The sequence below is a fragment of the Neltuma alba genome, unplaced genomic scaffold (genome assembly GCF_004799145.2).
Source record: "Neltuma alba isolate B1F8T4 unplaced genomic scaffold, ASM479914v2 tig00013377_pilon, whole genome shotgun sequence".
NCBI classification, from domain to species: domain Eukaryota; kingdom Viridiplantae; phylum Streptophyta; class Magnoliopsida; order Fabales; family Fabaceae; genus Neltuma; species Neltuma alba.
Window position 1 is genome coordinate 10,290 of NW_021637639.1, and position 22,629 is coordinate 32,918.

Below are 22,629 nucleotides of genomic sequence, written 5' to 3' on the forward strand. Positions count from 1 at the left end.
TGGAGTGTCAATGCGGAGCAGGACATTCAAGTGGACACGATACGACAGACGGAACGCAATAAACGACACCCGGCTATAAGGGGACTCTGACTCTGGATCTCTAACTCTAGGCCTATTCATATAATTGGGCCTCTCATATAAGCCCTTCAAACAATAAAAGCACGGCGAGGAAGAAAAGTTGGCATCATGCGTGAGGTGAGAGCTATCTTCCCTGTGAAAGGCAACGATTTGATAATTGTTTCCATTACTTAAACTGGCTATACTTTTCCATTTATTGGACAGAATTTTTTAAAAAGAGAAAATCCCAAACGCTATGATACTTGTGAAAGTACTTTATGCATTCCTTTCAATTTAATAAACAACTAATGCATAACAGAATTTCTCAAGAAATATGGAGCCAAATGTTGCTGCAGAATTGACATCTACTAAGGAACAATGAAATTTACCCATTCACAGTCTCAATCTTTCATTAAATATTGTATTTTTCTCCAAATTGTTTTCCTTGTTGATAATTTCGTAGTTATTAACAGGATGGAAATCTATAATATTGCCAAGATCTAAAATACTTTACTATGCAGTGCATAGTTGATAGCGGCTAACATGTGTATAGAAAACCAAAAGGAAAAATGACATAAAAAGAAGTTAAAAATTGCATTATTTCAATTCAGCCACTTAAAACTTTAAAATCCTAGAAAAGGACGTGATGTATATATGATCTGGTATTTTGCAAATCCTGTTAGTAACATCATATCTAAACAAATTACTTGTAACTTCACTGATTAATGTAAAGATGAGGAGCAAGGGACAGAGAGAGAACGCGTTCGTGAGGTTCATTTTGAATACTTTTCGAAGATAAGATGTTTATAAAAAAATAAAAAGATAAATCATGATTACCTTAAATTTTAAACATATATCTTTTCAAATATATGTATAAATTCTAAACTAAACATAAGTGATGTAAAAATTAAAATGTAACAGATAATAACTCTAAAATTTTAAAAGTATAATTTTCGATAACAAAAAAATTCCTGCACAATAAAATTATTGAAATATCTATCTTCTTCAGATTTATTAAGATACTGTACAACAATAAAATCTCTCCCAACTAGTTACCGTCATGCCTAAACAAAGTTATTTCATGACATGCATGATATTGATATTGAGAGCTCTAATTTTTTTTAAAATGCTTATTATGTTTTTATAATTTATAGAATTATATAATTTTTGGTCTATCCATTAGTTTACTTATATTTATCTTTATGTATCCAAATTTATTTAATTTGAGATTTTTTTTGCCAAGGATTTGAGACGGCCTTCTCTATATAAATAAGCTAGGAGGCTTTGTTTCCAAGGTACGTCGATATTTGGTAGCTCTCAGCTTATTTATCGTTGTCGGACGTTGGGGAAGAAGGATAGCATCTTCATTAATTCTTCAGCTACTCTTATTTCTTTCCTTCTTAATTTCTCTCTTTCTTTTAGTTTGATTTTTCCTGGAATATGTTTCACTGAGTGAAAATACTGTTTAGAGTACAGTTTAGTAATCATATCCTTTCAACTGAAAGAAGTACCCACGCGTAACTTAAATTCCATATATAGTTATGAGAATTTGAAATTTTCATATAAACTCAAGAACGTAACCTAGCTATAATTCATTTACAGTGTTACTTATTATTTATCATTTTATGACTTTTAGTTTGTGTTACGTAATTGTTACAAATTAATTACAAATTAGAAACTAGCTACGAAACACTAATTTTTAAACCGATTTTTCCAGTCCTCTTGGCGCTCTTTTGTTCTGTTTGGTTTGATGATCCCCTGATCTGCTTATATAGCGATGGGAGACAATAGTCAACTTCTTCAGAATGGATCTCCTTCTGATCATTTGCCCATCGCAGAACTTATTCCAAATCCAGAAAATCACGGAAACCCTATCTCAGAAAAAGATTATTATTCTTCTTCATTGACCAGTCAACCTCAAAATCAAAGTTGTCTTAACAACATATGATCTGATGAGAATATCAATGATCCCGGGCCCTTGCATGCACTAGAGGCTCAATTGCAAAGCTTGAAAATTGGACCAAACCATGTTTATGCGAATAATATTACAAACTAACCAATACTAACTTCTGGAAACTTTGCCACTGGACCAAGACATGCTTATGATGAAAGACTACTTCATGGAAATAATGTTGTAAACCAGCGAAGCCAAGTTTGGAACTGAGATTGAGCCAACTCATGTTTATAACAGACTATGTCGTGGAAATAATACAAACCAGCAAAGCCCGGTAGGATATCAGCAAACCCTAGTTGGAAACTTTGGGATTGTACCAAGCCATGTTTACGAAGGACTACCTAATGGAAGCAATACAAACAAGCAAACCCTAACAGCTGGGAACTCTGGCATTGGACCAAGCGACGTTTCTAATTCTTCTTCTTCTGCAGAAAGGATTGTCATGAGACAGAGATATAATAACAAAACATCACTGGAAGTTGTGAAGGGAATGGTGGCTTCAATCTCAAAAGAGGAAGATGGAAGTGAATTTCTGGTTAGAATGTTGGATGGGAAGAATCCTAGAGACATTGATCTCATTTCAAGAGAGGTGTTGGATGACCTACATGATTTAATGATGGACCAATTCGGAAAACGTGTGATTCAAAAGATTTTTGATGTGCTCAAAGAGGATCAATTAACCCTCCAGTTTGAATTCATCACTAATAACCCGGTCAAGTTTCAGAATGTTTGTGAAAACAATATCGGGTATGCTTTTTTTTTTTTTTCACATCAAACTATCTCTGTTTGATTTCATGATTTATCACATGACATTATGTAAAATTCTTTGATATGCTTTTATGGTTCTTTTGGTTTTTGTTTAGCAGATTATTTTAACCTTTTTATTTTGATTACAGATGTAGAATTATACAAAGTATGACAGATCATTTTACGACAGAAAGGCAAATGGTTGTCTTTACACATGCTGACATGCACTGACGGAAATTGTTGTCCCAGTGGCCACTTCCCAATATGCTAGTTCTGGCCTTCAGCACTTCTTAAAACTTTTCCCTCATTTTTCAAAGGTACAGTTGATACAACTCTTCATCCCTTGATTTTATTATTATATATATTGGTCAACACATATTATTATGTGTACCTTCTTCAAGACCCATTTGGCAACTAATTCACAGATAACGAATGATTCATTAAAATTAGTTAAAAGCAGTAAATATGTTAAAAATATATATTTTTTTCAAATATGCTTTTATAATAAATTAAAAAAAGAATGAACAAGATGCGTGGGAAATGTGACAAGATAGCATGACAAAGGAGAGAGAATAAACAATTAGGAACAAATTACAAAAATACATTAAGATAAATCCAAATTGAAGCTTATAAAATTGACCATACTTTGACTGAAGAAACTATATATATAACTCCAATCAATAATAATAGTCTTAGTTAATTAATTAACTTTTTTTATACTCCTCCGGTCCTTAATATATGACATTTTTAACTAATTTAATTATATTAAGGAAGTTAGATAAGTTATTAATTATAATAAATATGACATGTTTTTTCTAAAACATCATAATCATCTTTCCCAATATCCTTCCTCCCTCACTTGCTTGATTATGGTTGATGGAATATCTATGGGGATAATTGAAAAAAAAATAGTAAATATGAGAAATATATATTATATTTATGACTAAAATAAGGAGTATATTTTGGTTTGCTAGGAGGTCTGCATGATATGTTTGGTGAGCACAATTTCGAGACATCGTGAAAGCCTGCGTACTAATCAATATGAGAAAAGGGCTTTAGCATTTATGCATGGAGGCAAATGGATTTGGCATAATGCATTTGTAAAATGTGCATCGCAGGCAAATCATTAATTAATAATGTAGACGTAATGTTTCAGTTTCGTTACTGCTCTGGTCCTGTATATGAGCTGAGAGAAAAGGCATTTTTTGGTCCTATTTATAAGGTATTGAGAAATTTTTTTTTGTATAGATGTACAAGTTTATCCTTTATTTATTATTGTGTTGATTTTGTTTACGTAGGGGTATAATGCATATTAAATAGGGATAAAATTGGAAAGTTGTTGAATTTTAAATGAGGTTTAATAAAGTTTAAAGTTTTTTTTGGTCTGTGTGAAATATGCTGAAAGTGACTTACAAATAAGATCAGAGAAGAGTAGTACTCTGTCTCTTATTATAAGATCATTTTAACTAAATTGCGCGGTTTAAGAAAACAGTTTTTTTTTGTCAAAAAAGAAAATAGTTAAAATTAGTTAAAAGCAATTAATATGTAACAAATATAATTTTTTTTCTCCAAATATACCACTATATATAAATGGGTAGATATGAAAGAATAATAGGGAGATAAATGAAGAAAGAGAATGTATTAATTGTTAAACTAGGAGTAAAATAGGTAATGATGCATTAAATATTTAGACAAACTCAAAAAGAATCTTATAAAAAGAGATAAACCTATTCAATAAATTAGATCTTATAATAAGGGACGGAGGGAGTAGTTGTTAGTTCATCCAGGTTAGATATACATAATATACGTGTTTCTTAGCGTTATTCTGTTAAGTTCTTGTTCGAGGTTTTTTTTTTTGGTCAGTAATTTTGGAACTCTTCTTTGGAACTTATATAATACTTCTTAAATTTTAGTTTTATTTTATGTGAATATATGTGATTCTGTTTTTGAGATAACTGTTGGTTATTACCGATTATAATTGTCGGATTGTAACTTGTTAATTTGGCTTTGGAAACTTGTCTACAGTTCATCTACCGTTATTGTCGTTGCTTAATTTTTAAAAAGAGTATGGCTCTTGAAATGAGATTATAACGTGAACTAAATATAATTAAAACACATTATCCCATTAATTATCTCAGCAAATCCAAATATAGCAAATATTGGCTCAGAATAAATTGTGATTGTTCCAAGATTTTACATTATTAATTTGATAAAGCGAGTGAAAACAAACAGATATAAAGGATGAGATTTAAGTTATGCATGGGTACATGGAATACTTTTTAAAGATAGGGTGCTTATAAATTCTGATTACTTTAAAATTTAAACATATATCTTTATATATATAATTATATATTAAGCATAAGTGATATAAAAAATTAAAAATAACAGATTTTTTTTGCCAAAAGAGATTTAATTTTAAATATACAGATGATAATTCTAGAATTTTAGCAGTATAATTTTCTATAACAAAAAAATTTCGACACAATAAAATTATTCAAATATTTGTCTTATCTTCTTTAGATTTAGAGTAAAATTTTTGACTACCCTTCTAATTTGCATTAATTACACAGACCTTCTTTCTATTTTAAAAATATATAGTTTAATCCAATAAGTTAACACTGTTAGGAATATTCTAAAAAGATTCTAAAAATATCATTTTTAACTGAAATTTATATTAAAATAAATTTTACTTACTATTTTACCCTTCATTCTAATAAATTCCAAAATTATATTTTTACACTTATGTAAATTTCATTCATTTAAGGCAAGCATAAAATACTTGATTAAAAATTTAACTAATTATTTTAATAAATATATATATACTTTGACTAAACATGTTTATAAATTTTTGTAATAAAGATGTGTTTAAAAATTTTGAATTATAAATTTAAATAATTTATAAAATCTTTTAAACTTATATTATTTAAACTCTATGATAAACAAAAACTATGTATTTGAAATATGATTTTAAAATTTAAAATAAGTCAAAATAAATAATTTTTAATGAATGTGATAAAATATTAAAATTATAAAATTTTTTGATTTAGATCAAAATTAATAAATCTTATAAGATATTAGAAATTTTAAAAATATATGTTTTAGAATTATTTTTTATTTTAAAAAAATATTTTTTTTGAAAATATAAATGTCTAAATAATTATTAAGTTAAAAGGGGGCATTTTAATCAAAAAAATAATTTAAAGTCAAACTTAACAGTCAACTAATAATTTTGGTATATGAAAATTGTATATTAAATATACACTATAAAAAAATTGACTTTTAGCGGTGACAAAAGTCGCCCCCGAAAGTTTTTTGCGGCGACAAGTCGCCGCTGAAAAGTCGTTGCCGTAGCAGCCGTGGCTGAAAACTTTCAGTAGCGACTAAAAAGGTCGCCGCTCAAAGATACTTTCAGCGGCGACTTTTAGAAGTTTCGGCGGCGACTTTTAGAGTGTCGCCGCCGAAAGTGTTTTCTGCGATGACTTTTTTGTCGCCGCTGAAAGTAATACCTAAGAAGAATTGGCTTTACCAATGCCACATCATCATCGCCGGTGCCACGTCATCACCGCCGATCGCCACATCATCACTAGCCACCTCCACGTCATTGCCACATCACTCCTCGCCACGTCATCGTCTAAATATTTTCACCTTAAATGTGTCTTCTTCCAGGTTCGAACTTATGACCGCCTCCTTTCGTGTCCAACCTTCTTGCCGCTGAGCCAGATTGAATTTGTTTATTAATATTGTAAAATAAAATATATTATTATATTATACTTTTAGCGGCGACAAAAAAAGTCGCCGCTGAAGGTCCACTTTCGGTGGCAACACTTTTGTCGCCGCTGAAAGTCTTGGTTTCAATGGTGAACTTTCAGCGGCGACAAAAAAAAGTCACCGCTGAAGGTCCACTTTCGGCGGCGACACTTTTTCTCGGCACTGAAAGTCTTGGTTTCAATGGCGAACTTTCAGCGGCAACAAAAAAAGTCACCGCTAAAAGTCCACTTTCGGCAGCGACACTTTTGTCGCCGCTGAAAGTCTTAGTTTCAGTGGCGACTTTTTGGTGTCACCGCTGAAAGTCCACTTTCAGCGGCGACTTTTTTTGTCGCCGCCGAAATTCGTTACCTAAAGTCTGTTTTTTTGTAGTGATAGGAGGAAGGTTTGTGTAATATACATTTTAATTGCAAGGGAGGCTTATATATGTTTTCAAAATAGAGGGAAGGTTTCTATAATTAAGATAAAATAGAAGAGTGATCAATGTATTTTACTCTTAGATTTATTAAGATGCTGTGCAAAATTAAAATGGCCCCAAACTAGAGATTATTAGTAATTTACATGATTTGATGGTCAATTATTTCAGAAGACAAGTTATGGAAAAGTTCTTTGATGCTCTTCAAGAGCATCAAATGAGAAAACAAAACTGGATGTGTATGTCACTTCATTCATCATATTTCCAGCTTTTCATTTCACCATTTTTTTAACCTTTTTTTTTTCCAAATCCTTGACCTTAGAGTAGATGATAAAAAGGCTAATAACAGAAAGACAAATGACGGCAATAAAAGATACTTTGAAGGTTGTTATTATTAGAGTAGCCACTTCATACTTTGGAAATCATATACTTAGCGTCTTTTTAGAAAATTGCCCCAATCATGTTTCCAAGCTAATTATTCCTAAAACAATACTCATTAATGATAATTTTATTAATAATTAATTTAATGTATTGATTTTTAATTAGGATTTGTTGGATGTTGTTAAGACAAAATTTTCATTTCACTATGTACAATTGTAAATTTGTAATACTATTTTTTTACTGTTATGCTTCACATGTGTATATACAATTGATAGGTTTTCTCAATAATTATTTGTAAACATTGCACTGTACCCATTCAGTATATAATGAGAATAATTTAGCACTGTGATGTATAGCATTATAATTACCTTAATTCCTTTCTTGGTATCAGAGCCATCAGTTTTAAATTTTATCTTGTTGACCCATTTACAATCAATCAATTTTTTAGCTCCAGTGTACAGCACCAAGATCCACATCTTGTGTTTTACCACTTCAACCACCTCAAACATAACCAACGTCAAAGGAGTGATGATCCCTGTCATCACTATGCTGAGCGAGATTTGCAGAAGGCTGGAGAGTCAAAGAAGAAAAATGACTTAGTTTTTCCAAGTGACTCTCATAAACTAGCAAGGCGGCTTGAACTTCCACCCAACTTGAGTGAGCATCTAAACCATTCAAAGTATGAAGAATCAAATCATTAGTAGGCATAGGAGTACCAGCTAAAACAAGTTGGTTAGCTATATTTTTATTTTTCCAAGATATTCTTCCATCTTGAGATTGCTTTTTCCGAGTCTAATGAATCTTTGTTATGAAAACCATAACACGAGCCTTTATTGAAGCTCCAAACAAAGATTTTGCTCTGCTCCACAATTCTTGTGTAGTCTTGCAATGGAGGAGCTAAACACCTATTTCAGGGGTCATGGTGTTTCTAAGCCAATCAATAAGCATTCGGTCCACTGCATACCACTCCTTATACACTAGGTTTAGTTTGGCCACTACTTCATCAGAGGTATGCTGAGGAGGCACCTGAAGAAGACAAGTAATATGACCTTCAAGTTTGTTGCCTTCAATGAGAGACAGAACTACTGATTCTCATAAAAGGTAGTTACCACGATCCAACTTAATAGTGGTAGTTTGGCTGGATGAGCTAAAAAGGAAGCATGACTTGGAGGCTGCCATACCAGAGGAAGCATATGCAGAAGGGGATGACTCACCAGCATTTGAAGATGCCGACATGTCTCACCTCAGTGGCTCTGATACCAAGATGAAAAATCTAATGAGTATGAATAAATTAGTTAATGATAATTTTTTTATGTTAAGTTTACTAACAGTGGTTGCATTTGCATTGCAATTACCCTGATTCCTTTATGATGTAATGGCCATCAACTACCATTATATCGGCCAACCCTAGTGGGGAGTATGGTTGTAAAAAGGTGTTTGCCTACTATTATAAATTCTTGTACTTCATGTATATACCGACTCATCAACACCGCATTAAGTCTAGCTCAAAGCAAATATGGGTATGTTTCTATATTTATTTATTTTTAAGAAAATTAGATCGACACTTTGTGCTAATTGTTATATTATTTTATCAACAGCTATTTTGTATTACGAGGTTTGATTCGCATGGGAAAGACTTCTGAAATCATTCAGATAGCACATCAACTAAAGTCACAGTATGGTCAATTATCTACCTACATACATAGTAGAAAAATGATACAAGACCTACTACGGTCATTGAATAACCAAAGCCTTACTAATTCTATAATAGAAGAAATCTTAAAGGACAATAGATTGTCTTCCATACTTCAAGACTTAAAGAAAAGCCAACTGGCTAAGATTGCTTTGGAACATTCCTAGGTTAGATAATTATATCTAAATGCTTTATCTAAATGTTATGTCTAAATTAAAAATCATTTCTACGCAATCAGATCCTAGAAAAAGAAGGTTATATAGGACTAAACCAATTGGAAGGAAATTTGATCCTGATATTATTTTTTTCTAGTGTGTGATACTACCTAGTCTGAGATTTTTCTAGAACCTATCCAAATCTTTGATTCAAGCTAGGCCACATATGCACTTAGACTCTTGGCAATGAAAAGGAAATTAAATTTTATTACCCATCAATCCAAACAGTACTTAAACCCCACAATTACCCCTTGTTATCCCCCCTTTGAGACTTTCACTTCCTTAAAAAATCCATGAATTCCATCTAGTTAACCCAAACAGTGGCTCTCATGGACTTTGGTCTATCCATAGCACCATGAATATACGAAATGCATATGAAAGACTCGCAGACACATTACATCCTTAAAAGTCCCTTTGATCTCTATCCATTCATAACAACATGCATATACATCATCATCTATCCATTCCACATCTTTGGCCATTCCACCATTACGATGATCCATTCCGCATCTTTGGCCATTCCAACATTACGTCCTTAAAAGATCCTTTGATCCTCAGGTCTGTATGCTTTCTGAGTGTTGGAGATGTAGGATTTCTACAAGCCTATGGTAGAAATCCAGTTAGATAAGTAAGAGAGAAATTACCCTTCATAATTGAGAGTTGAGAGAAAACAGATTACCTTTACGAGGAATACCTACATGCTTGTTTTTTCCCTTGATCTGATTGTATATTGAATGTTTCTTAATGCATCGAACCAATCCTCATGATATACAATTTCACGTACAAAATCCAACAATATAACCAATGCATATCTTAATCAAACTTCATCATTATGCATGAACAATTACAGCGCAACTCAGTTACTCCAAAATTTGTCCACAACAGCAAAATCCCAATTTTCCAAAATTTAAAATTTTCCAGCAAAGACAGTACAAGCTAAAAACAGGACAGAGTAAAAGCAAAAGTTAAACTGGTAGCGCACACACACGATACTGAAATTTCTCTTTTTTTCCCTATTTTTGGCAGGGTGCTATATGTAAAGACTAGCAGACACGATTTTACAGCATGAGTCAGCTTTGAAAACCAGCCAATATGGACAAGAGTTGTTGCAGATCTCTCGGCATGTTTAAGTACTTAGCTTCGGATTAGTGTAGAATTAAATTCCCAAAGTGATTGCACCATTCAGGAGCAAGCATGAGTGGTCACATTATGCACTGCTTTCCAATTAAACTGACACTTTGTTGCATCGCAGTTACCAAAACACGCATGAATAGCATACCTTCTCATCATCTACGGTCTCCACACATGCAAGATTTTGAACTCTAGCTGTAAATGGCAAATGGAACCATGTTAATAACAGATAAATGCATGTGGAGTGTAGGCAGAAGTTAGTCGATTAAAATTAAAAAATTAATGCATAAGCAACCCAAACATTCAATGGAAACTTTTCGAGAAGAGGGAACAAAATAGCTCATTTGTAGTAAGAATATTCACTCCAACAAAATTCTCCTCTAAATCTCATAGGTTCAAGTTCCCAAGAACAACACTAAGATTCGTCATAATTCTAGTTTGGAATTTATAGCATGTCATCACAGAATTGAACATAATAAAGATGACATGACTTCAGTTCAAGGTGCTAAAGAAACAATTCCCAAGAAGCTATATTCAACAAAAATTCAAGGATTAAACTGTCCATACCCAAAAGAGGCTTCACTTTATTGCTCGCAAATTCCTAATGAAATGCCACTCGATATCATCTGGGAGTTGCAAGAGAAAAAGATTACTCAGTTAGATTAGGAATGTTCAATCATTCTTCATTGAAACATTGAAACGAAAAAGAGCAAAAAATAAATCTATAGTTAAAACCTTGATAAAAGAGGTAAACAATAAAGAGATATGACGGAATAAAGTCAAACAGGCTTACTTAAAAAACAAGACGAAGGACCTGAGGAGCTTTCTCAACAAGCTCCTGAACCTAATTCTCACCAAAGCATCAATGGCCAGCATCATAGTCCTCGCGGATAATAGAAACTGACTTAATCTTACTAACAACAACAAGTAGAATCTGTTGAGAAGTTTGGCCACACTGCTCAGCAGCCTGTTGAGCTCGTTATAGGACATATCTGAACGACGCTATGATGATACCATCCATGGCCACTGTCAGTCAGCATTATTTGAGAGCACAACGTAACTGAGTGTGTGTCTAGGCAAAGGACAGGGCAAGTCGTTGTGTTGTGTGTGCAAGGAGGAGAAAAGGAGGTCAGGTGTGCTGTGTATGTGAGGAAGGGACCATTCAAGCTATAGAAGAGACCGGAAGGAGACAAGAGAAGAGGAGAAAGGCCATTAATTCTTGTGTACCGTAGGTTATCTGTTTTGTTAGCTGAAAAATAAAAAAAGTATTAAAATTTTTTTTCCCATATGTTTCATTATAATAGAGGAGAAAGGCCATTAATTCTCGTCTAGTTCTGAAAACAACATATGAAAAACGCTACGTATTTTCATTTGTTTTTAAAAATAGACGAGAAAAGTTACTTCTAATTTTCTAAAACGAGCTCATTAAAATTTTTTCTTCCTTCTCATTCCCTCAATTTCCTTCATACCAAACATGGGGTTACACTATCTAAAAATAAGGGTGTCTTGAAAAACTAAATTACATTTTTTACATATTTATTATTTTTAACAAATTTTAACCAAATTTTTGGTTTGCATAATTTAAAGTCATGACAAGATTGGAGTATTACACATGCATTTGTTTTTATTTTTCTTTTCAAAAAAAATAATTTTTATTTTTATTTCCAAGAAATACTAGGATATGGAGGACTAGTATTATTATCCGTCACAGGTGGACTTGTCAGTTCTTTTTTTTTGGGTCAAAAGGACTTGTCAATTCATCCGACGGCACAGAGCGACTCCATCACCAATAGGAAGCATACAAATACAAATTTCAATCCTAGGGTCCACAGCAAGAGTCTTGTTGAACTCCAACACAAAATCTCTACAAGTGCCAAAATATGGGAGATAGTTAACTAATTCATATAGATTAAAAAAAAGTTATAAGTTAGTTAATGGTAAAAAAAAAGTGTTAATATCTCTAAAGTATTTTTTTCTCTTAATAAATTATATAGAAGCCATCCCAATTAATTATATATACTAAGGTATGCGTAAATGATAAAAATAATTTAAAAAATAATGAACGCGTAAGAGGAAGAAGATTGAGGTTTTACTTTTAATATCAAAATCAAATTTTTAAATAACTTTTATATTCAGGATTAAAAGAAATATATAAGTGGAATAGCCAATATCAAAGATTATGAACAAAATAGCCAGCACCAAAAATATAGGGCTTCCTTGGTTTCTTGTTTTGAAAATAATTTTTTATCTTTTAAAAAAATAAAAAACTTACTTAATAATTTGTTTTTTGTTGGATGTTTTAAAAAAAATGAAAAAATAGTAACATGTTTTTAAAGATTAAAAAATCAAAATAATTTATATTTTTTTTTCAAAAAAAATAGGAGAAACCTTATTCTCACCCATTGCTGGCCACGTATCACCATTGATGATGGTCACCACCCGCCAAATGTGATGTTTTATTTTTTTTATTTCAAATGTGATCTTTTAAAATAATTATCCAAACATATTTTTTTAATTTTTAATTCTCGAACAAGAAATACCAAACACCCTCCTATTGGATTTGGAAGACATTAGGAAAGCCGAGATCGTTAATGTAGGGGCCAACTTAGTGGTCTTGTCTCGGTTTTATTAATTCTCACGGGGCTTAGATATGTTTCTTAGCTGGTATTTGTATGGCATTATTGTCATATGCCAAGTCCTATATGCGCAGTTATTCAATCAACAGGTATATCAATCTTCTTTCTTTTCCTTCTTCCGTAATTATTGTTGAGTATAATGTAGTTTGAGTAGATTAAAAAAATTTTGTAACAAATAAGAATTGATTTTTTAAAGCATTTTTTTTAATCATGACTATCTTTGGATTCTTTTGCCAGTAATTTTGGAACTCTTATTTCAAATTTATATAATGATTCTTAAAGCTTCTGATATTAAAAAATTACCCAGTTTTTCTTTTGCACATAACTAATAAAGACACATGTCTATAATTCTTTATCAGTTACTAAACACATCTTCTCTCTTTAGCGAATTGAAACACTAATTCTTTATCTAACATACACCCAAATATAGGTTACCAACTTAAAGGTTATATTAATATACAAGAAAAATTGACCCGATGAAGTCAAGAAATTAAAGAGTTATTTAACTAATTTGAGGTGATTAAGAAAAATTTATAACAAATATGAGCTTATTTTCTTAAATATCTTTTTTAATCATGGCTATTTTTGGATGAAAATCCTTTAATATGTGTAATTAATAGGATAATTTAGAGAGTGAATTAATAAATTTAGGAGACAATATGAATTGAAATCTTATATTTATTAGCAAATCCAAATCCTAACTAGCTTTTTATATTAAAGATGGAAGGCACTATATAAAGTTTATTTTACGTTGCATCTCTTCTCGTCTTTGTTACGTAACATTTGAGTTTTCTAAAGAAAAAAAAAACACATGATTTGCACGGTTGAATGATTTTATGGAGTCCATTTTTTGATACTGTGCTGTGACTAATTAAAAAAGTTATTTTTTTAAGTTCCCTTCGAATCTGTGCTCCAAGACTTGTCATTCATGTTAGTAGCATCATATGTAAACAAATTACTTTTAACTTCACTAATTAACGAAAAGATGAGGAGCAAGGGAGAGAGCCAGAACGCGCTTCGTGAGGTTCATTTTGAATCCCTTTTAAAAGATAAATTAAAAGATAAGATGTTTTTCATAAAAATTAAAATATAAATCGTGATTATCTTAAATTTTAAACATGTATCTTTTTAATTATACATAAATTCTAAATTAAACATAAGTGAAATTAAAAAAATAAAATATAACAGATGATGACTCTAAAATTTTAAAAGTATAATTTTCTATAATAAAAAATTTCTACACAATAAAATTATTGAAATATCTATCCTCTTTGGATTTATTAAGATACTGTACAAAATTAAAAATCTCCCCAGACTAGTTACCGTCATGCTTAAACAAAGTTATTTTATGACATGCATGATATTAATATTGAGAGCTTTAATTTATTTAAAATATTTATTATATTTATATAATTTTTAGTCCATCCAATAGTTTACTTATATTTATCCTTACGTATCCAAATTTATCTAATTTGAGACGACATTCTTTTATATAAATAAGCTAGGAGGCTTTGTTTCCAACGTACGTCTATCTTTGGTAGCTCTCAGCTTAATTTATCGTTGTCGGACGTTGGGGAAGAAGGATAGCATCTTCATTAATTCTTCAGGTACTCTTATTTCTTTCCTTCTTAATTTCTCTCTCTCTTTTAGTTTGATTTTTCCTGGAAGGTTTCACTCTTTGAAAATACAGTTTAGACTAGTTTAGTGATCCTTTCAACTGGAAGAAGTACCCACGCATAACTTAAATCCCATAGTTATAACTGTGCCGATTACTCATTACAAAATAGAAATACTCATGTTTAAACCGATTTTTCCAGTTCTTTTAGCACTCTTTTGTTTTGCTTGGTTTGATGATTCCTTTATTTAGCTTTTACAGTTGTGAGTTAATACTTGCTTTATCTGGATAGCAATGGCAGACAATAGTCAACTTCTTCAGAATGGATCGCCTTCCGATCATTTGCCCGCCATAGAACTTATTCCAAATCCAGAAAACCACGGAAACCCTATGTCAGAAAAAGATCATTATTCTTCGTCATTGACCAGTCAACCTCAAAATCAAAGTTGTCTTGACAACATAGGATCTGATGAGAATATCAATGATCCCGGGCCCTTACATGCACTAGAGGCTCAACTGCAAAGCTTGAGAATTGGATCAAACCATGTCTATGGGAATATTAATATTACAAACCAACCAATACTAACTGCTGGAAACTTTGCCATTGGACCAAGGCATGCTTATGATGAAAGACTACTTCAAGGAAATAATGTTGTAGACCAGCGAAGCCAAGTTTGGAACTCTGAGATTGAGCCAAGTCATGTTTATAACAGACTATGTCATGGAAATAATACAAACCAGCAAAGCCTGGTAGGATACTTCGGGAGTGGACCAAGCCATGTTTTTGGAAATCAGCAAACCCTAGTTGGAAACTTTGGGATTGTACCAACCCATGTTTTTGGAAATAATACAAACCAGCAAACCCTAGTTGGAAGCTTTGGGATTGCACCAAGCCATGTTTATGAAGGACTAGCTAATGGAAACAATACAAACAAGCAAACCCTAGCTGGGAACGCAGGCATTGGACCAAGCGACGTTTCTAATTCTTCTTCTTCTGCAGCAAGGGTCGTCATGAGACAGAGATATAATAACATAACATCTCTGGAAGTTGTGAAGGGAATGGTAGCTTCAATCTCAAAAGAGGAAGATGGAAGTGAATTTCTGCTTAGAATGTTGGATGGGAAGAACCCCAGAGACATTAATTTCATTTCAACAGAGGTGTTGGATGACCTACATGATTTAATGATGGACCAGTTCGGAAAACGTGTGATTCAAAAGATATTTGATGTGCTCAAAGAGGATCAGTTAACCCTCCTGTTTGAATTCATCACTAATAACCTGGTCAAGTTTCAGAATGTTTGTGAAAACAATATCGGGTATGCTATATTTTTTTTAAAAATCAAACTATCTCTGTTTCATTTCATGATTTATCACATGAAATTATTTAAAACTCTTTGATATGCTTTTATGGTTTATTTGGTTTTTGTTTAGCAGATTTTTTTGACCTTTTTATTTTATTTTATTACAGATGTAGAGTTATACAAAATATGATAGATCATTTTACAACAGAAAAGCAAATGGTTGTCTTTACACGTGCTTTGAAGGAAACTATTGTCCCTGTGGCCACTTCTCACTATGGTAGTTATATCCTTCAGCACTTCTTAAAACTTTGTCCGCATTTTTCAAGGGTATAGTTGATACAACTCTTCATCCCTTAATTTTCTTATTATATATATAGTAATCAACACGTATTATTAAAATGGTTAATATAATTTTTAGTCCCTCAAATTTAGTCTCATTTTGATATTGCTCCCTAAAATTTCAGGATATTTTAGGTGCAATGGCATCAGAATGCAGTCTTATTGCCGCAAACAAGACCGGTTGTTCTGTTCTTCAAACATGTCTATCTATAGCTCCCCCACAATCTTGTTTCTTGTTGATTTGCGCAATTAGCCGTCGCGTATCATTGCTAGCACCACATCAATACGGGTGAGTATATCTGTCTTTGAATCTTCAATCAAATAAATCACTCTTTACATGAACTTAGATAAATATTTATTTGTAAGCTAATTAAATTGCTATATATATTTTTTATCGCAGGAACTATGTGGTTCAGTATGTAATTAAGCTGGCTTGTCCTGCAATAAATGAAGAAATAGTAAATAGACTTCGAGGTCACTATGTTGAACTGTCAATGGACAAGTATGCTAGTAATGTCGTGGAAGATCTGTTGCGATTCTCAACTCAGAAGAATGTTGTTATTATAGTTCAAGAAATAACGAGTAGCCCTAGCTTTGTGTACCTTCTTCAAGACCCATTTGGCAATTATGTTGCTCAGAGAGCCTTGGAATGTTCTCAGGTTAGATTCTTTTTCTCTCATTCTCTCTCTCATCCTTTGTGTTTTTGCACCTTTTATAATAATCTAACACGGTACCTCCTCGGTTCTTATTATGAACTTCAAATAACCAATTCATGGATAACAAATAATTAATGAAAAGTAATATATAAGTTAGAAATAAACTTTTATTTTCAAATATGTCCTTATAATAAATAAAAAGAATGTGTGGGGAAACATGATGAGAGATAGTATGATAAAGGAAAAAGAATAGATAATTAAGGAAAATTAAAAAAATTTATTAAATGTTAAAACAAACCCAAATTAAAGCTTATAAAATAAACACATCCCTCTCCAAATTTACAGTTTTATATAGTACTGGAGGGACTATATATGTAATTCTAATCAATAATAATAGTCTCAGTTAACTAATTAACTTTCTTTTCATATGCTTTGGTTTGCAGGGAGCTCTATATGATATGTTGGTTAGCACAATTTCGAGACATCATGAAAGTCTCCGTACTAATCAATATGGGAAAAGGGTGTTAGCATTTATGTACGGAGGAAAATGGATTTGGAATAATGCATTTGTAAAATGTGGATCGCGGGCAAATCATTAATTAATAATGTAGGCGTGTTGTTTCAGTTTTGTTAGTTGTCAATTCATAGAGGTTAGATATATAATGTATGTGTTTCTTGGTATTATTCTGTTAAGTTCTTGTTCGAGTTTTTTTTTTTTTTTTGGTCAGTAATTTTGGAACTCTTCTTTAAAATTTATATAATACTTCTTAAATCTTAGTTTTATTTTATGTCAATATATGTGATTCTATTTTTGATATAATTGTTGATTATTAGCGATTATAATTGTTGGATTGTAACTTGTTAATTTGGCTTTGGAAGTTGTCTACAGCTCATCTCCCGTATTGTTGTTGCTTAATTTTAAAAAAGAGTGTGGCTCTTGAAAAGAGATTATAACATGAAGTAGATGAGATTAATTACAATACATTATCCCATTTAATTATCTCAGCAAATCCAAATATAGCAAATATTCACTCAGCATAAATTGTGAATAAAAAATAAAGTGTGATTACTTCCAAGATTTTACGTTATACAAAAAGATATAAAGATGGGATGCTTATAAATCCTGACTGATTACCTTGAATTTTCAATATATATCTCTGATCCTTAATATAAGATCTAATTAAATAATTTGATTAAATTAATAATGTTAGTTAAATTAATTAGCATTATATCTTTTTTCTAAAATACCCTAAGTATTTTCCTTTACTCCCTCTTTCCCTGTTTTATTTTATTATTGTTGAGAGATATTAATAAGATTTATTTGGGAAAAAATTACTAAACATATGAAATAGTTCTTACATATAGGACCAACATAAATCTCTAATTAAGTCTAATTAAGGACCAGAAGAGTATCTTTATATATATAAATTATAAATTAAACATAAGTGATATAAAAACTAAAAATAACATTTTTTCCAAAAGAGATTTAATTTTAAATATAGAGATGATAACTCTAAAATTTTAAAAGTATGATTTTCTATAACAAAAAAAATTATACACAATAAAATTATTGAAATATTTGTCTTATCTTCTTTAGATTTATTAAGATGCTGTGCAAAATTAAAAGAAAAAATTTCAAAAAAATAACTGTTAAATTTTAAAATGACAAATCAAGAATTATTATAAAAATGTGTTATTATTTGCTTTTTGAGTGTAATCATTTTCTTTACAAGTGTAGTAACAGTACTGATTTGGAATTTTAAAATTCAATAATTTTTTTTGGGATTTTCTCAAATTAAAATGGCTCCAAACTAGCTCCAAGTCATGCTTTAAACGAAGTTATTTCATAACGTATATGCATGGCATTGAGAGCTTTAATAATTTATTTAAAATGTTTATTATATTTATATAATTTATAGAATTAAAATAGTTTGATTCGACTTGTCGTTCTGGTAAAAAATAGATTTATCGTTATTTATCCAGATTTATTTAATCCGAGACCGACCTTCTTTTCTATAAATGAACAAGAAGGCTTTGATTCCAACGTTTACCTTCGTCAACTCGTCCCAGACTGGAGAGGAGAAGAAGAGCATCTTCATTCCTTCTTTATCCCTTCATCGGGTACTCTTTCTTCTTTCCATCTTAATTTTCTTTCTTCCTTTCTTTTAGTTTGATTTTCTCCTGGAAAATGTCGCAGTGAATGAAAATACTGTTTATGCTAGTTTAGTGATCCTTTCAACTGAAACAAGTCTTCAATGTACCCACGCATAACTTGAATCTACCAGTTAACAATTTGAAAATTTTATGAACTCCAAGAACCTGGCTATGATTCATTTACAGTCCTTCTTTGTCCGTTCATCAGGTACTCTTTCTTCTTTCTTTCTTTCAGTTTGATTTTTCCTGGAAAATGTCGCGCTGAATGAAAAATACTGCTTAGACTGGTTTAGTGATCCTTTCAACTGAAAGAAATCTTCAATGTACCCACCCAAAACTTGAATCTCCACGTTAAGAATTTGAAAATTTTATGAACTCCAGGAACCTGGCTATTATTCATTTACGATATTATTTATTAGTTATAGTTTTATGACTTATCGCTTGTGTTACGTAATTGTTAATTCTTGATGATATTTGTCTATTTAACCACGCAAACTTCAATACTTCTTTCTCGTCGGTCATTAATTTTTAAATTCAAACCAGAACTTGAAAAATTATGAAGAAAAAAGAGTGCCCGTAAAACAGATGCTGTGATTCGGATATTAGTTTTACATTGATTCTATAATGATCTGAATGCTCTCAAACTGTGCAAATTAATTACAGTTGGGAGTTAATACTTGCTTCATTATTTGGTTATCTTGTGTGTTTTAACCGCGTCAGTTAGTTTCTGCTAATTGGATAGCGATGGGAGAAACTGGTAAATTTCTTTGTAAGGAACCTCCTTCTGATTTTCCTACCGTCGAACTTCTTCCAGATCCAGAAAACGACATGAAAGATCACGACCACGTTGGAGCACCTACGTCAGAAAAGGATGGTTCTTCGTTGACCAGTCAACCTCCAAATCAAAGTTGTCTTGTGAACAACATGGGATCTGAAGAGAGTATCAATAATCCACTGGAGGCGCAATTGCAGAGCTTGAGACTTGATGCTGGAGTGCAAAGAATTTTAACGAACCATGTTTATGAAGGAGCACTTCATGGGAATAATATTATCAGCCAGCAAGCCTTAACTGCTGGCCATGGAAATTCTGGGATTGGTCCTAGCCATGCTTATGAAGGAGCACTTCAGGGGAATAATATTATAAACCAGCAAACCTTAGTTTCTGGAAACTCTGTGAATGGACCAAGTCATGTTTATTATGGAGGAGCACTTCATGGTAATATCATAAACCAACAAATCCTTGCTGCTGGAAACTCAGGGATTGGACCAAGACATGCTTCTAAAAGACTACTTCATGGAAATAATGTTATAAACCAGCAAAGCCAAGTTTGGAGCTCTGAGACTGAGCCAAGTCATGTTTATAACAGACCATGTTGTGGAAATACAAACCAGAAAAGCCTTGTTGGAAACTTTGGGATTGCACCAAGCCATGCTTATGAAGGACTAGCTAATGGAAACAATACAAACGAGCAAATCCTGGCTGGGAATTTTGGAATTGGACCTAGCCAAGTTTCTAATTTTTCTTCTGTAGAAAGGATCTTCATGAGACAGAGGTACAATAACATAAAATCACTGGAAGTTGTGAAGGGCATGGTGGCTTCAATCTCAAAAGAGGAAGATGGAAGTGAATTTCTGGTTAGAATGTTGGATGGGAAGAACCCTAGAGACATTAATCTCATTTCAAGGGAGTTGTTGGATCACCTACATGATTTAATGATGGACCGGTTTGGAAAACGTGTCATTGAAAAGATTTTTGATGTGCTCAATGAGGATCAATTAACCCTCCTATTTGAATTTATCACCAATAACCTGCTCAAGTTTCAGAACATTTGTGAAAACAATATCGGGTATATGCTATTTTCTTATGAAACTATCTCTGTTTGATTTCATGATTCATCACATGAAATTATGTAAATCTTTGGTATGTTTTTATGGTTCTTTTGGTTTTTGTTTAGCAGATTTTGTAACTTTTTTATTTTGGTTACAGATCCGGAGTTTTACGAAGTATGATAGATCATTTTACAACAGAAAGGCAAATGGTTGTCTTTGCACATGCACTGAAGGAAATTGTTGTCCCAGTGGCCACTTCCCAATATGCTAGTTATGTCCTTCAGCACTTCTTAAAACTTTGCCCTCATTTTTCAAAGGTATAGCTAATACAACTCTTCATCCCTTAATTTTCTTATTATACATGTTGATCTCTGTTATTTTCAGGAGATTTATGATGCAATGGCATCTGAATGCACTCCTATTGCCACAAACAAAACCGGTTGTTCTGTTCTTAAAACATGTCTATCTATGGCTGCACCAGAGTCTTCTTTCTTATTGACTTCTGCAATTAGCCATCGTGTGTCATTGCTAGCACGACATCAATATGGGTGAGTATAAATCAAAGAAACCACTCTTTACATGAACTTCGATAAATATTTGTAAGCGGATTACGTTGTTTTATATTTTTTACCACAGGAACTATGTGGTGCAGTATGTAATTAAGTTGGCTTGCCACGCCATAAATGAAGAAATAGTAAATAGACTTCGAGGTCGGTATGTGGAATTGTGTATGGACAAGTGTGCTAGTAATGTGGTGGAAGATCTGTTGCTATTCTCAACTCAGAAGAATGTTGGTATTATAGTTCAAGAGATGATGAGTAGCCCGAGCTTTGTGAACCTTCTTCAAGACCCATTTGGCAATTATGTTGCTCAGAGAGCCTTGGAATGTTCTCAGGTTAGATTCTTCAACTTCATCTCTCTCTCACCCTAAATGTTTTTGTATCTCCCTTAAATTATACTCTGCCTCTTGTAATAATCTTTATACGGTGTATATATAATCCTGATCAATAATACTAAGCTAGTCTCGGTTAATTAATTTTTTGGGATATTTTGGTTTGCAGGGGACTCTGTATGACATGTTGGTGAGCACAATTTCGAGACATCATGAAAGTCTGTGTACTAATCAATATGGGAAAAGGGTGTTAGCATTTATGTATGGAGGACGCACATTTCAGCCGCTTCGAAGACTTTAATTTGGAAAATGGATTTGGAATAATGCATTTGTAAAATGAGCATCGAAGGCAAATCATTAATAATGGGGGCATGTTGTTTCAGTTTTGTTAGTTGTTAATTCATAGAAGGTGGATATATATGTGTTTCTTGGTTGCTATGTGTTTGTATTATTCTGTTAAGTTCTTGTTCGACTTTTTTTTTTTTTTTGTTAATCAGTAGTTTTGGAACTCTTGTTTGAAATTTATATAATAGTTCTTAAATTTTTGTTTTATTTTATGTCAATATGTGTGATTCTGTTTTTGAGTAATTCAATTGTTGAATTGTAACTTGTAATTTGGCACACTATCGGATTTAATTCTAATAGAATATATCAAATTTTATGCTTCCATATCTTTTTATAATACATGAACAAAATAAGATAATTACAATACATTATCCCATTTAATTATCCCAGCAAATCCAAACATAGCAAAGATGCACTTAGAATAACATCTACTCTCAAAGTCATATCTCTATATATAATTATGATGTGATGAAAATATGGTATAGATATCATGTTTTTTCATA

At 32.0% G+C, this 22,629-nt stretch overlaps 2 protein-coding genes across 2 annotated transcripts; both read left to right on the forward strand.

Moving 5' to 3' along the window:
• Positions 1-14,903: 14,903 nt before the first annotated feature.
• LOC114736864 (pumilio homolog 12-like) lies at positions 14,904-17,504 on the forward strand. Its single transcript, XM_028924749.1, has 4 exons — positions 14,904-15,905; positions 16,375-16,538; positions 16,650-16,908; positions 17,349-17,504. Exons 1-4 carry the CDS (start codon positions 14,904-14,906, stop codon positions 17,502-17,504), a joined length of 1,581 nt encoding a protein of 526 aa, XP_028780582.1.
• Positions 17,505-19,803: 2,299 nt separating this feature from the next.
• Positions 19,804-22,082, forward strand: LOC114736865 (pumilio homolog 12-like). Its single transcript, XM_028924750.1, has 5 exons — positions 19,804-20,906; positions 21,047-21,206; positions 21,274-21,437; positions 21,526-21,784; positions 21,951-22,082. The coding sequence occupies exons 1-5, from the start codon at positions 19,804-19,806 to the stop codon at positions 22,080-22,082; spliced, it is 1,818 nt and encodes a 605-aa protein (XP_028780583.1).
• The last annotated feature ends 547 nt before the right edge of the window (positions 22,083-22,629 follow it).

Bases quoted from the DNA above. Each gene is read 5' to 3' on its own strand.
- LOC114736864 (XM_028924749.1), top strand. From the start codon at position 14,904: ATGGCAGACAATAGTCAACTTCTTCAGAATGGATCGCCTTCCGATCAT. The intron at 16,539-16,649 runs GTGAGTATATCT...TTTTTATCGCAG, and splicing joins CTAGCACCACATCAATACGG to GAACTATGTGGTTCAGTATG. The intron at 16,909-17,348 runs GTTAGATTCTTT...TTTGGTTTGCAG, and splicing joins GAGCCTTGGAATGTTCTCAG to GGAGCTCTATATGATATGTT.
- LOC114736865 (XM_028924750.1), top strand. From the start codon at position 19,804: ATGGGAGAAACTGGTAAATTTCTTTGTAAGGAACCTCCTTCTGATTTT. The intron at 20,907-21,046 runs GTATATGCTATT...TTTTGGTTACAG, and splicing joins ATTTGTGAAAACAATATCGG to ATCCGGAGTTTTACGAAGTA. The intron at 21,785-21,950 runs GTTAGATTCTTC...TTTGGTTTGCAG, and splicing joins GAGCCTTGGAATGTTCTCAG to GGGACTCTGTATGACATGTT.